At 34.6% G+C, this 16,441-nt stretch overlaps 1 protein-coding gene across 5 annotated transcripts in view; it reads left to right on the plus strand.

Annotated features, from left to right (window-relative positions):
- The window catches only part of LOC129002180 (solute carrier family 12 member 1-like), an 83,819-nt gene that overhangs the window by 39,476 nt on the left and 27,902 nt on the right, over nt 1–16,441 (plus strand). For 4 of the 5 annotated variants that reach the window (XM_054429791.1, XM_054429793.1, XM_054429794.1 and 1 more), the window contains one exon: nt 15,974–16,139. In XM_054429791.1, the coding sequence (XP_054285766.1) occupies nt 15,974–16,139 (166 nt within the window). Of the gene's footprint in view, nt 1–15,973; nt 16,140–16,441 lie in introns of those variants that run through there. The other variant, XM_054429795.1, reaches the window with a different exon arrangement.

A 16,441-nucleotide genomic window follows, 5' to 3' on the forward strand; every position in this document is an offset into this window, starting at 1 on the left:
AATGGGGACATCAAAACGAAAAAAGTAAATAGGTCCCGGGTCCAGGGTTTTCCATGAAACCTACGGTAATAGCTTATTCCCTATATGGGAAATTCGCTAAAACGTAGAATAGATGTGTTATTATAGGCTATTTCAACATCTTCATTTAGATAGGCGTTTCAGGATTCCTGATAATATTTGAGGGTGGTGCTGTTCTTTATTTACTCTTCCCTATTGTATAGGTTATTTGCAAGTCCACTTGCTGTATCCAATGCCAATAGTAACACAGTATTTGGTTGTTTTGCCCCGTGCCATGTGTATTTGCGAATTGAGGCAACATTTAAATAAGCTAGTGATAAGCGTGTGAGTGTTTGTGTTATATTTCAATAGGCTATGTAAATTGTTGTTGTTTACGCACCACTTGTGTCTTCTGTTTGAGTATATCATCTGTCATAGCAAGTGATACAGTATCTCAACTCTTGACATTGTTACCGTACGTAGCCACCTGTTATGTCATAGCGTGTGTGTTTTGGTTTGCAAAGCTAACCGGAGATAACAGGCTACTATTTACTTGGTTATCTCACTAAGAACAACAGTTTGGTTGGCATCTGTTATAGTGGCAGATTAAGTGTAAAACTAGGGCTGAGCTGTCAATGTTTTCTACCGAAAGTCTTTGAGGGATGAAGAATACATTACTGACCTAGTATTAGGAAATTGTTGAGTAATAAAACCCCCCTAAATATAAAACCACTAAAAGGGAGATAGATCGATTTTATCTTTGATGTTTGTAGTTTACGTTAAAAATATCATTTTAAATGTTAGTAGGTGTTTTCCAACCACATCTGGGACTTGCCGTGTTCAATTTACAGGTGGATTGTTCAAAAGTTAGTTTACCCGAGGTGTTAGGATTATCTTATCTTTTAGATTACTGAGAATGTTTAATATATACAATCTAGAAAGAAGCAATCAGTAATCATTGGCGTAATAACAATATTTTTGAGAACACGCTCTCTTTGTGGGTGGAATCGTAATAACAACAAATATCTCAGTAGAATCAAATATACGTTTAAAACGATTACTGGATAGTTATATCTAGATTTTTAAAGTCTAGAAGCAGAAACCCAGTTTAGAATTTATCGGATTCTTCCTATTGGTTTGCATTTCCGATAGGAAATGTCACAAATGTCGATATGGAATAACATAATATTCCATCCAAACTTTATACCAGCTAACTTGTGTAATGCGATGTGTTTAAGGAAAAGTGGCATATTAAATGTTTGTGAACGTAATGGAACGAACCTGTCACTCCCGTACCGGAGTCCAAGACGCGGAGACGCTACCCATCGCGTTAGCAACACTAGTTTGTTTTGATGACTTAACTTTTATAGACAACCTTTTTGATATCAATCACCCATATATCATAACACATATTTTATATCATAACTCATATCTTAGCTCGAATCCTTCAAACGGGGTGCAAACTGTCCGAAATTGCCATAAAGGTGATAAAACTTATGACCGAATATACTCTAGGCTAAACCAGAGCAATTAAGGTGTTATAAACTTGTTAACGGTGTTGATTGTATTAAAGATCCAATTTCTCTGTGGAACTCCCAACTTATCTCGGCACCCGAGCGGAAGTGGAATGTAAATAGATGCAAATTCTTTAAATTGGAACGAATCACCTTTCGTGTGAGATAGATTTTTCTGCCAAAGTATTTTTCTTATTGAGTAGTTTAGTTTATATTAAATCGTTTGTGTTTACAGTTTCGCTGTAAAATTGTTATTTGTTACAAAACATACTCTGTAATAAGGCAATGAAACTATTTATATTACAGTTTATAAACAATATTGAGTACACCTTTCAAGAGGAGTGGTTTGTTGTACAATACATTAACCAATGTTGGTTATTAGTTTATCTGAAGTACCCCTCTCCCATGTCACGATAAGTTGTTTATACATGTTGTTTTTATGTAGAGTAAAGTGATAGTATCTATAATTTTAGTTCTTTTCATGAAAATGTATTTTTCCCCAAAAAATTGTGGTGTTTTATTACACCAAATTTGCGAATACTCAAAAATCATGAGATTGTATTATGTTCGTGCGCTCAACATAAGTGTATCCTAGCATCTTCTAAATATCTCTATCTGTAGACAAATTTGGAAGGAAGAAAATAATAATACAGCGTATCAGAGCTATCGTCGCTCTACAAAATCTCAACATAGAAAATGTCAAATCTTCAAGGTGAGGTAAATCTCAAGTCTCAAGGGGAAGAGCCCGGGGCTAACAATAAGCTGTGAACTACGATCATATAGGTTAACAAACGACCAGAATGTGGAACATTTGCTTGGAAATAGGTGGACGAACTCCACATGTGAAGGCGTTTCCACATGCACGACACTAATGATTGAAGAATTACGACTGGTGTGGAAGGTAGAGCTTTTGTAGTGTAGACGGTACAACAGTTATATAGATGGTAGTTGTGTGTGTGTCTGTAGGCTGTAATTAGTAGAATTACAGAGTACAGTAGATGGGTGTGTGGGTGAGTGCCCTGGGCGGGGTATAGGCGCTGTCCGTTCTACGTTGTCGGGTTCGACGCTGAATGTCTTACTGATCATCCAATAAAAGTCACCGATAGTAATAACTACATTTCGGGTAATCATTTGCCACGGTTACAATAAAGTATAATGCAGTATTTCCCACCGTCTATTTCAGTGTGGTTTATTATATCCTGCATCTTCTCTTCTATATTCATGTTAAACAATGTTACTGGCATATTCCAACAAACTTAAAATTGTTTTTAATTCCAATATTAGAGTTGAACATACATCTCCAATTGTTTTTAGTATGATTAGGTGAAAATTACGCAGTGTAAATCGATTAAACACACATAAACATGTATTTAAAGCATGTTTCTTCTGTACAATATTACCAATTGAGATTGGGAAGTAACATGGTTGATTTTAAATCAACAGTATTGTATTTTTTTACCTTTATCATAATCAAACCGAAACCTTTTAATTAACTAAAAAGTAAATAAGTAAAATTTAAGACAAGGATGTACTAGTCTGTGTTAATGTCTAGTAGCTGAAGCTTTTTACACGCAAGTGTGAACCAGACACACCCAACCATCTGGCAAAGGAAATTACAGGGGACAGTTAACTGTGCAACTTGCTCTCACTTTATCACTTTAATCTGTTTGGTATGGAATAAGTGATTCGTGTCTATCTAGATTATGTGTGACTATATCGGATGGGTCTGGCATTATTAATAGTCTAATCAAATCATATCATCCATCCAATTTTCACCTTTCGTTGTTATTAGGACAAATTACGCTTGTGTAGCGTCCATTAGGCCTATATCATAATAATGCAATGATAGACTTGCAAACGATATTATTCTTGCAAATGATATTATTCTTGCAAACGATATTATTCTTTCAAACGATATTATTCTTGCAAACGATATTATTCTTGCAAATTCAAAAGCCTCTTCCAAAGCCCCGTGCGCGGTTGTACAGGGAGGCGCCTGAAGCCCCGCAGAGGCAAGGGACGATTACCCGATTAAACGGCTTCTCGTGATGTGTCGTGTGCGGACCGTCGTGTCACTGTCAGGTCCGTGTGTTGTTTTGCTTCACAGCGTTTTCATGCGTTGTCAGCTCTGATTTGGGTCAGGAGAAACAAGAGTCTATTCGACAATACATATTATACATACACGGAGGGTTTAGTGGGTGAGGAGTTTTTTTTATCTGAACAATTATCAAATTGTAGTTGTCTGTGTATTCATAAATAAAGAGCCAACAATCTTACAAAAAGGTCTTAAAATACCAGTCTAGTAAAGGGCAGAAATTATTGATAAGTCAGTGGCACAACGCAGAACCAACATTTAACAAAGGTCACTGACACTCTCGGTTTTGTTGTCTCATCAATCAATACATACCTACAATACACTTGCAACTTGGATCTACTGTATTGGAGCTAGCCACCTGTATTGTTTGTGTACATAGTCAGTGCAGAGGTGTAGGCAGACATTGATCCATCTGTTGCTTCTGCCTACTCTGCGCTCAGTATTGTATAATACAGGGTGGTTGGTGTATACTTACCACCCACCCCTCAACACTCTTTAAGCATCCTTTGCAGTCTGTACACGATTAATTTATTTGTAATCCATTGGAAATTGTCATATATAACCTCAAAGAAGTGGGTGCAATCTTCGCCTGCGCTTAACGTGATTTTTCCACTGAAATCCTCATTTAGAAAGTTTAACCTGAATGAAGTTCAATCGGAGAAAAAGTAGCAGATATCTTTCGGTGCAGATTCAAACCAGACAAGTTACTAAAGGAAGCCAACCTAATATTATCATTGACTTTTGCATATTGAGATTCTTCAATAGTCAAATATATTCTGCATTGACCATCTCCAAATAATATTATACCCCCACAACGTCGTGCCACTTAAATTAAACATTTTTTTCTCATTTTACGATTCGAAATCATATTTATCCCATATTATATACCATGAAATCAATTATGTTATTCTACTTGTGATTTAAAATCCCATTTCCCCGAACTGTACTTTCGAAATCACATTCACGTTCATCCCACAATGTGCAATATGCCAAAGTCAAAAACTCATATATTGATTTATGTTTGGACAATTTTATCGCTGAGTGGTTCAAAACCCCTTGTTTGGGACGAATCCCACCAATAAGCCGTGGACGTTGACAGTGTCTGACGGAAGCCGTCTGATGAGTCATATCCCGGGTCGTGGTGTGGGCGCCGGTCAACTAATTGACCGTCATTTGACAGATGATTGACTAGCATTTGACAGTGGCGATTTATAATTGGGCCCTCGCAACACTCGCAGAATTCAGAATTAAGTTCACCTTTTAAAATGCAATTTTTCAACAACTTTATCCTCATACGTCTGTTTTGGGTGGTGCTCTAAATGGTTTAACGTTTTTTAAATGTTATTTGCATAGCTGATGCATGTTTGATTTGATCACTCTAATATGCCTTCTCATAACGAATTCAGATAACGTCTCTGTAAGATTTAAAAAAGTCATTGTTAATTGCTATACTTATTTTGTTGGATTTTTTCTTTGAATTTAGTCGCTGGAATTGTTATTGAAACAGTTTTATACCTTTTGAATTAGTGGGATTTTTATCAACAGTGTTCGTATTAACTTTGTTAGAAGAATTTAACAATATGGGCGTGTGTTTAAGTGTTATTTTCCAAATTTGCAAAAAACAAAAGAACAATCTAGAATGCGGGAGAAAAGTTAGCAACGTATTTACAAATTTAATATTTGATCGAGAGTTTAAATAAGTGGCAATAAGCGGTGTAACGATCGCTCTCGATTGCCTCTCTAAACTTTCACGATGAATAAACGAGTGAACAAAGTTTGATTTTCTGCTTTCATTGAAAAATTTGGTGTCACTAAAGAGAAAACTACACTAACCCACGTGTTTTGCGCAGTAACGTTGGTAATATTCCCTCTGGTTCAGTAATAAGGGAAGAAGTTCTACTTTTCTCAGCTAGAAAGTACCTTTCTCACACTTCTTTGCTTTTAAAGTCGTATCTTGGATGAACATTTTGATCCTGCTCTGCTTAAGAGGTAAGGCTAGTTTTCTTTATTTTTCTTCTCTTTGATGAACTAGACGGTATATTACTATTTACTAGGTATTAGGTTAGTAAGCTTTAATTTAAGTTGTGTCCTAGCTTTATTAGACATACTTATCGGTTGGTCTGTTCGCAACATTTGTCATTCTGCTTCCATTTGTCAAAACTCTGAATACACAGAAATATTCGTCTGCTAACTCTGTCTCCTATTTACCGATCCTCTCTAAGTACTGTAATATGATTCGACCATCTCCTACGCCTTGTTAACTAGGAGATTTTACTAAGCAATTTATTTTTAACAGATCCATTATAACCAACGATTTTTAGTTCTGTTAAAAGTATAAATTACGGAAAGCCTTTTCATTTTCTTAGTGAACAAACTTATCAACAATCTTTACATGAAGTTATATCGACTTATGAGTCCATGCTGAATAACAATTAATCAGTAATTTTTTATCAATAAGGAATTTGACAAGTCGAGGATTTCTTTGTCGCTAAAGTCTGTAATAGTTTCTTACATGCCCATCCCGATTCCCAATTTTACAACACTATAACAACATTACAATTCGCCCTTGGTTGGTATTCCATTCAACTGGATTCATTCAACGGCTGTTCAAACATTTGTAAACACAACAATAAAGCGACCTTGATATGCCGCGAAACAACGCAACTCTGTCAGATTGTGAACATCTGATTGGTCGACAAAGGAGGGCGCACTGTGACGTGTAAACGTTACACCGGAACTATCGCCTATCAGTGTTTTGTACCTGTTTCCGGTCTGGCTCTGTCGCACACGTCACTTATTCAATGTCAGGGTTCGTTGGATTGAATTACCTTGAATTACTCTCATGAATTGACTGCTCTTTTCATCTATGAATCATGCTGGGGAGTTGTGGAACGGTAATTGGCGTCAAGTGTAGGCCTACTAGTGTACAGCAAAGTGTTATATGGATATTAAAACAGGCCAGTCCTAATAGACGGACACAGTCTGCCTTGATCTTGCAAAATGGCTCAAATTGAAGAGGAAATTCTAGCTCCCTCGACACTGTACTTGATCTACTTCTCCCTATTAGGCTCTTCAATCTTTCATTTTAATCGCACTAAATAAAAGCAGGGGATTCGAATTGTAATAGGTTTAATAGGTTAACTGTCTATCTAGCGATGTCCATTCCCTCATGGGAGGGCTGTACGCAGATGCAACAGGAGCTGAGCAGTCAGCTGTTTCGACGCTCCCGCCAAAAATGTGCAGATGGCGCGTGGCGTGCCGCGGAATATTCCGCCGAGTTCAGCTGTCGTCTGCGAAAGCGAACACGAGTGTTTTGGCACGCTCTAGTCAAGCATGCTGAAATTGTAAAACACTCAGTTTGTTGAGCAATAGATACGGTACATTTCTGCAAGTATAGAGTCTAGACAGATTAATGGTTAGTGAATACAAATGATGAAATAGATCTATGCTCTACATTCCAGAGCACTTTTTAAACCGAAATCACGAGCGATTAAACAATTAGTGAAGGTATCGTTTACAGAAGTAACTTCACATAACCAATTTATTACGTCCACCATGAGTTTGTAAATAATGTAAATAAAGACAAATTGTCATTGAACGACGTAAAACCATCGAGATTTGAACCAATTATAGGTTGTAGTTGTAGTTGAGACCAGTACAATGCTATACTAGAATTGTAATTACGATTTTGACGTTTTCGTTGATTCCAATTAAAATCCAAAATATTCTATTAACAGTTGGCTCTACAATGATATAAGTTATAGTTTATTTACAGATCTGACGATGATGTAAAATCGCTTTATCTTACTCGTCATGCCGCTGATTCATTTATAACTTGTGTTTCCTACAAGCGATAGATCAGCCTTGCGGGCGTGGAAAGTTTGAAGAGGTTATCTTATTTGACCTGACTAAACCTTTTGGTATACCGTGAAATGTCTGAGTGTGGAATCCCGCATCCGGAGATGAGAAAGGCGGGAATATCCAAGGTTGCCGCCAAAATGGTGACTAATTCAGCGCGACTCATTGTAAAACGTGGAAATACACGAGTTTTTATCACATATTGGATCATGGGTGTCGAGCGCATTTGAATCGAATTAAAATCTACATCTGGTATTTACAATCTTTTGATTTGAATTCGGTGTGGTCAAATTAGATGTTTTTGTCACTGTGTGTACGCTAATTAAGTTATTTTGAATCGGTGTGGAGTGCATCTTGTCAAATTCAATGGTACTTTCTAGTCATAGAGGTATTTAAGTGAGAGGAATTGAGCTACTTAGGAGCTATACAAAGTTTCTTGTCGTGATCACACTTCACACTTGTGACCGAAAGACTTGCCACCTCTTCTAGATTTGTTACTTAATTTGGAAAAGTATACTCTCCATAGGCCGCGCGAGATTTGAGAATGGATCAATCTGGAACCACTTGAGGCATTCCTTATCAGGCTCGAAAGGGAGATCGAAATGTTCATGTCGCGAGTTACATCATGTGGCCTGTAATTTCGTCGGCCCCAAAATAATGGCTCCGGGGCATTGTACCAGGTGTGTGCCAAGGCCTGACTGATGACTAACGGGGATTGAGACTGGTGTACAACTGACTACAGTCGGGATACGTAGAGTTCTTGGTAGTTGAGTTATTCATCGACTTTTACATGTAATATGTTGGGAAATTCAATATTTTGAACCTACGTCAATTTGTAGAATATAGTATAAATCAAAATATCCGATTTTATTGCAATTGTATATAACAGAAATGGATTTTTGTCGAAAAGTGTAACATTTATACTTGCAAATATAAACTACCCTGTTGTATGCATATTGTTCCATCTAGTAAGGGTAGCCAATAAATTGTTAATGCAACGATTTTCAATTGCAGATTTTTCTAATTGTATACTCAAAAGTGTTGGCTGATTTCAACTGTTGTGTTTCCAGGCTTTGCCAAGATTGTGTAGTGTAATCGTGTAATGTTATCAGTTATAGTTTCCGCCTGTCTGAAGACTCGGTCAGATTCTATAGATCATGAAACTTTGTAAACTTTCTGTTAGTTAATCGGTGATTGAAAATAACCGTTGGGACTATTACATAAACACCATCATCAACAAATACTTTTATAAAGAAACAAGGATTTGTTTATTTGTCATACCCGATACGCAATGAGATCAGTTTAAAAAAAAAATCGGAAACAGGCGTTAGAGCACTTTTCAATAGTGTTGCAGAGACTGCAAACATTATAACGAGCGTAGGAACTAGACTTCACATATGCATTTTCTTTGTTGAATGGATGCTTTGTTCAAGGTTGGGACCAGGTAACGGGTCTGTTTTCGCTTCTGCGAAAGGTTCAATGAAATGCCGCTTCGCGCGGATGTGCAAAAACTTGTCGGTTCTTAGTGTGTCGGTCGTCGGCCTTTCCGATTTCCATATTCTCAGTATTTAATGTCTACCGACTTTGTGTAGTGGGATTTTATAACACTAAAAGGGAACTGTCCAAACCCTGGGGTTTTCTTCTTCGTTTTTAGGCCAACTCCAATTTGTCACAAGGTTATGCTAATTAACAGATCTGTCGTTTGCAAATACAATCGTTAGCAAATTGTTGCATTTTGTACTATTGACATCTTATTGACGAGTTATATTCGTTCTAAAATATATATTTTCATGATATGTTTACAGATTAAAATCCTAGATTGTAAACTTTATTTTATATTTGATCAATTCATCGGTTCACAATTGACCCAACCATTATCACTAAAAACTTTTTTTAAATTGTCGTGTGAGAGTTATCAGTGTGTGCATCAGGTATCATTGGTTTTGACACTTGATTTAATCGAGGCTATGTATTTTTAATTCGTATACAATTTATGATGAGAAAGTCAAACGTGATTTGAATTGAATTGAATTGAATTGAATTGAAAATGTCTTTATTCATATTATATACAGTGGTATACATCGAATGGCGTCATTATACTAAATTACAGCTAACAAACTAATTTCTTTACATTTCCTCCATAAGCCATAAGGTACATATTTAAAACAACAGTTGATCATCATAAACAACAAAAAGTATGGTTGTCAGAGTTCATCAAATTTATATAATGTTTTATTTGTCAAATGCAGTTTTAATTTTTTCTTAAACATGTTTACATATTTAACGTTTCTCAATTCCACAGGTAGCCGTAGTAAAAACTTAGCACCCGCATTTAATGGTTTTTTATTATAAAACTCTAGCCTGTGGAAATCAATGGCAATTTGATTTCTATTTCTTGTAAAATAGGAATGGCTGTCACCTAACCTGGGAACCAGATTGTTTATACTTAGTTTTTTAGCATGAAGTGCTGTGTGAAAAACATATAAACTGTAAACAGTCATTATGCCCAAATCTGTAAAATGCTGACGAACCGAATCACCAAAATTCAAATTCATTATGATTCTTATCGCCCTTTTTTGAAGAATAAGAATTCTATCCAAATTTTGTTTTGATGTACCTCCATAGATTTCAATGCCATAACTGATTGCTGATTCAATAAGAGAAAAATAAATTGTTTTTAATGTATTTACTGAGCAAAATTTAGACATCCTATATAAAGCATACAATCCAGAGGTGACTTTGTTAACTACATGATCTATGTGGAGATTCCATGATAAATTTTCATCCAATGTTAAGCCTAAAAATTTGGTAGAAACAACTTTTTCCAAAGAGTGGTTGTTTATTTTTATTACTGGATTTACTGAATTTTTACTTCTTCCTGCATTGAACATGATAAAATTGGTTTTACTTGTATTTAATAATAGTCTGTGATTATTTAAAAAGTTATGGATACCCAATAAAGCTGAAGAAGAACTATGTTCCAAATTATTTATTGTATTGCTACTAATTTTGAAACTTGCATCATCTGCATATAGACAAAGTGTTTTTGTTGAGCCATTTTGAAAAGAATGTGGAATATCTTTTAGATAGCACAAAAACAACAGAGGTCCAAGGATAGAACCTTGCGGGACCCCATGCTGCATCTGTGCTTGCGAAGAATGACTGGTGACTGTTTGATTATTAATGGTACTTTTTATTTCAACAAATTGTTTTCTATTAACCAAGTATGAGCTAATCCAATTTAAAGTATTGCCATTGATTCCCAGGCCTTTGATTTTGTTTAAAAGAATTTTGTGTGAGACACTATCAAAAGCTCTGCTCAGGTCCAAGAAAATACCTATTGTTTTCTCTCCTTTATCCACAGAGTCAATTACCGAATTAATGAAATCTATGCCAGCAGTAATAACTGATCTATTTGGTCTAAATCCATGTTGTTCCTTATCATGCAAACAATTGGTTTCTAGAAAATGTACTAACTGATTGTAGGCTGCTCTTTCAAAAATTTTAGAAAAGGTTGGTAATAATGATAATGGCCTATAGTTGGCTAGATTTTGTGCATCTCCTTTTTTGAGGATCGGGATTACCTTTGCAATTTTGAGTTTTGACGGAAAGATCCCACTAATAAAAGAGGAATTGATTAAGTGGACTATTGGTTTTATTAGTTGATTACTTGCTTTCTTTATCACTATCATTGGAACCTCATCATATCCAGTTGAAAGTTTATTTGGAAAAGAACTTAAAATTTTTTTAATTTCAATTTCTGTAACTGGTCTAAATTTAAAATTTTGATTTGTGAAATTATTGAAACAAGGCAGAGCATCATTGTTATTTTGACTATTTGGATCTAACTGTGGAATTATCGAACGTTCAACATAACTGGAGAAAAAATCATTAAAATGTCTACAAATTTCCTGCGGATCTTCTAATGTATGGTCGTTATATACAATTTCAATGTTGCTACACTGTTTTTTCTTATTACCAATCTCAGAGTTGAGGATCTGCCAGGTTGTTTTACTAACGTTTTTAGATTCTTCTATTTTATTTTTATAAAAATCTTTTTTTTTATTAATTAAATTCTGTTTGTAATTTTTCCTTAAAGTTTTAATTCTGTTAAACATTTGTAGATCCTTAACAACTCTGGCTTCTATACTTAACTCTACAATTTTCTGTCTATCTTGTTTTAAATCAGGTGTTATCCAACTATCATTACAATTCCTGGACCGTTTTTTAACTTTAGGAAAAACTAAATTGAAATAGTACATAAAAATGTCATGAAAAGTATCAAATTTTACATCAACACTAGCATTATATACACTAAACCAATTCTGTCTTTCTAATATCGTACCAAACAATGACAAATTGCTTTCATTAAACACTCTAGTTTCTCTTGTCACATATTTATTTTTGTGCTTAATTTTGGCTTTATTTAAGTATTCTCCAACAGAAGGATCTACAGATACCATTAGCCCATCATGGTCCGATAATTGTGTGTCAATTCCCTCGACTCTAATTGAAAGCTCATCAAAATTAGTCAAAACATTATCTAATGCGGATTCTGTAGTACAAGTTATTCGGGTAGGAAAATTAACTAAAAATCTCATATTGTATTTACTTTCTTTACATTATGTTTACACTGTAGGTAAGTGGGAGAGTGGACGCGGTGACGTGGTGACGTCTATGTTTATTTATACTGAGTTGGCGGTCGTCGCGGAATGTACCCGTCAAGTGATCCAAGAGATGGAGTTTGTGTTAGTGTTGTGATTAAGAAAGTAAATGCACCTTACTGCATTATTTACTTACATTTTCATGGAGAACAGTGCAGGCCACCAACAATCAACATCTTATTTAAGTACTTTTAACAAACACAGGCACAGATTTTTCCCACCATTCGTGTTCGGGTAAACTTTGTTTGTATGATAGTCTCTAGCAGCCAGTTTATCAGTTTGTTTTAAGCGGATCAGATAATTTGCTTGCTCAAGGTGTTTAATTTAGGCGTAAAACATCATTTACTCTTTTAACAGTAAGTAGAGACACTTTATGTTATGTGTGTAAAAAGATGCGGATATACGTTGTGGTTGCCCTACAACTACTATACTTGACTAAATGTGTGATTGTCAATAAGATGTAGTCGGAGAGTTTTCCATTATAAACAGTTAACTTATAAGGCTACGAACCCTATGGTTTACATTACTACCATTGACTTGAAACCATAGTTTGGTCTAAGGTCAGTTATACTACTGTAGATGTTTATCTCTAAAATAAAAATAATAGTCACAACGCCGGTATTTGTAAAAAAGCAAATGTTTAAAGCTTCAACTAGTTGCAGCTTCAAGTAATTGACGCCACTAGTTCAACATTACCAGGGTTTATATGTCGATGGTTGAACATACTGTAGAGTGATTGTTGTTGATGTTCAGCTACTGTAATTTGACTGACTGCGCCTTCAATGTGGCTAACGCAATCGAGCTACGCCATGCAATGCGGGCTGCGGGTGATGGAACGTAAAAGCATTAATTAAGGATTCATAGTCAATGGTAAAAGCATTGACTACTTTGAGCACTATGTGTAGAGATATAAAGTCAATGGTAAAAGTTCGTTCCTTTTTTAAATTTTGAGATGCATTAACTTAATTACTAATTTTCCACCACAAATAATAGCTACCTATTCCAAAATACAACGTGGAACAAAGATTTAAGCGATTGAATGAAAGCTGAGCTAGATATTCAAATTTAAAGAATAAGGTACAGTAGTTGTATAGCAGGCCTATGAGAAAAATATTATAAACATAGCAAGAATTTGAAATAACCCTTTTATAAATCAAAACCATCAAAAGATCAAGTTAATCATGGTCAGGTTAAAACCTCAATACAATACTTTCAATCGTTTACATTTGTTGGATACTAAATTACTTTAATTTATTGCAGTTGTATCCCCATAACATTGGCCTACTGGGCACAAAAGTAATTAAATCACTAACCAGAAAAAAATCAAAAATCAAAATTTCTTTTATTCCGTATAAAATAATTATTTTTACAGTTTTTACAAATAATGAATTGCAATAGAAGTATAACTGAATACCTTATAAGTATACAAGAGTCGTTTTATATTGCAGCCTAATAAGGAAGAAAAAGAAACTTTGATACTTATTAAAAAACAAAACAAAAAACTTCTAATTACTGGCATACTTACAAAGCGCTAGCGGAAACAGTCTAAATTGTTTCAACTCTGGTGGGAATTCAAATATCAGTTTGATAGGGTTTCATAAGAAATTAACAAAATCTAATATGTAAATGCAAATCATAGCTTCATAAACATACTATGGACTAGAATAAATTCACAAAACATACTGACAGTGGAGGGAAATTCTTTTGTTGTTTTCTCTTGTAAATATCCATAAATAAGTGATTTCAGCTATATTAGCGAATAACTGAAATAATCCTTGCAACTATCTTTTAAATATAGATAAATCATTAATTTTCTCTTATGGTTGAAAATTAGAGACTTAGTTCTATGGTTCTAATTCTTAACATGAGAAAACAAAACAACATCCAATTAAAGAGACTATCTACCAATAGATATTTTTATTTGAAATAAATATCAGATGACATCAAAAGATACTAAATCAATTAACTGCATGTTTAAAATAAACAACGCTTTCATTAGTATTTAGTCCTCTTACTGTTTACACCTCATAAGTTATAAAGGTAATTTTACACTTAAGCGATCCAGTGGTCCAACATACATATGGGGCAACATGCCAACAATGTATGGCTTGGGGCCAGTTAGTATTTTAGTTATTACTATTTTCTATTTGTTAATTATTAATCATGGAATATGTAGATTTGAATCAGTCAGTTGAATTCCTTTATACTTTTGTCCCCGGTTTATAATGGTTTTGTTTACTTAAAAAAAAAATAACTCCTTATTTAACTTCTTTTCTAATTCTAGATTTGATTGGTGGAATCACCATTCAAAATTTGCACTATGCTACTCCTTTTGAACAGCCTAAATTTTTTTTTTTATCATGTTACCATCCAAAAGTGAGAACAGACAGGTTTAAAAGGTTTCCAAGATTTATAACCGAGTGAGTGGGATTTCAATCACCCTAATTCTCGCCAAATTGCCAAATTTGCATTTGAAAGGAATTTCAGAATTTTGTTAAATCTCATCAGCATTAATTACCGGTACATGTTTATCAATCTGTAACGAAGGCTAAATTATGTACTTTGTTCAAATTGTATGATTATAATTATATTGGCCACAAGTATAATCTTGTTATGAACATAGTTTGATCAGTTTGAATCAATATAATATTGTGTTTTATGATGTTTAAAACTAGTTAGTATTAGTTTGTTCTAAATTTAATTTAGTGGGTTCTTGCAATCAATGTTTTTGTGTTAGGAATCTTTCAGAGAGTTAGGATTACTTACATTGTCCTGTTTAACTTGGCCATCTATTGTAAGTTCAAGAAAATCAGTAGATCCTCGACCAAAAAAAGACGTAAAATTACCAATTGCAACAACAATATGACATTTTTTAACGGTCACAAAATAGAATAAGAATTCTGTACTAACTCTCTAAAGTTTTCAAACAAACTCATAATCAGGAATAAGTTTGTATTTAAACTAAAATATCTTTTCATGACGAGTCATTAAGAAAACAAAATTTAAAGTCAATCATGTTTTACTTGGCCAATTGTTTGTGAAAAACTTTATTTAAAGTCACATAGGTTAGGTATCTAAATATAGTTTGCACTTTTCAGCAAAATGTTTATTTTAACTTGGACTTTTCCAATTTTTGTATTTGTGTTCTACTTGCAACGTTATACCATCACGTGTTGTGTGCCTACTAAAATGAAGAGTCCAACCATACAACAAATACAATTACCACCTCAAAAAATTTATAACTATATTTATTTATTTATTTCCTACAGTAAATTGCCAATACCTACATGAAATTACAAAAAGTATCATACAATTATACAATGAAGTAGAACATAGTATAACGTTAACCAGAGATAATTGATAAAATGACAACAAAGCTAGACATATCAAGAGTTAACAAAAAACTTGGTAAATAATAATTTAACTAACAGTAAATTAACAGCAATAAATTAAGAGGAAAAACAATAACAATGTAGTGACAGACGATTGTGAAGATATGAGAATAGAAAGTGGTACAATATTAACAAGAAAAATAGCTAACAAGCAAAACAGATAAATTGTGATACGTGATGACAACAGGACGGTACAGGAACTAGAAACTAAATAACAAAGCAGAAAAAACAGGAAATATTTAAATTAGACTATAGTGACAATTTACAGTTTTTTTTAGCGAATTTCCCATATTTCTTATGGGAATAGGCTATTTTGCCTACTGAAAGCGTTCAAATCACTTATCCCATCTCCCATCTCATATTTCAATCAATCAATCTTCAATCTTTTTATTTTAACCTAGAACTATATAGTTTAGCCATCCAGTTATGGTGATGTGTACTGTGTTGTTGCAGAACGCTACAGTGGTGCGTATGAATGGCGTGTCCACGCTGGCTACAGAGGCGGAGGGAGCAGTCAAGTTCGGATGGATCAAGGGTGTGTTGGTGCGCAACCTGCTCAACATCTGGGGTGTCATGCTGTTCCTCAGACTGTCCTGGGTAGTGGCACAGGCCGGCATAGGTAACTCATAGTCATCACCTTAAATAGTCTCACCCTCACCAGTAGCATAGGCAACTCATAGCCATAACTTTAAACAGTCTTACCCTCACCAGTAGAATAGGTAACTCATAGTGATCACCTTAAACAGTCTCACCCTCACCAGTAGCATAGGCAACTCATAGCCATAACTTTAAATAGTCTCACCCTCACCAGTAGCATAGGCAACTCATAGCCATAACTTTAAACAGTCTTACCCTCACCAGTAGAATAGGTAAGTTAACTCATAGTCATCACCTTAAATAGTCTCAACCTCACCAGTAGCA

The sequence above is a fragment of the Macrosteles quadrilineatus genome, unplaced genomic scaffold, assembly GCF_028750875.1.
Source record: "Macrosteles quadrilineatus isolate MER2022 unplaced genomic scaffold, UCM_ALF_1.0 Scaffold_9__3_contigs__length_116548681, whole genome shotgun sequence".
Classification (NCBI taxonomy): domain Eukaryota; kingdom Metazoa; phylum Arthropoda; class Insecta; order Hemiptera; family Cicadellidae; genus Macrosteles; species Macrosteles quadrilineatus.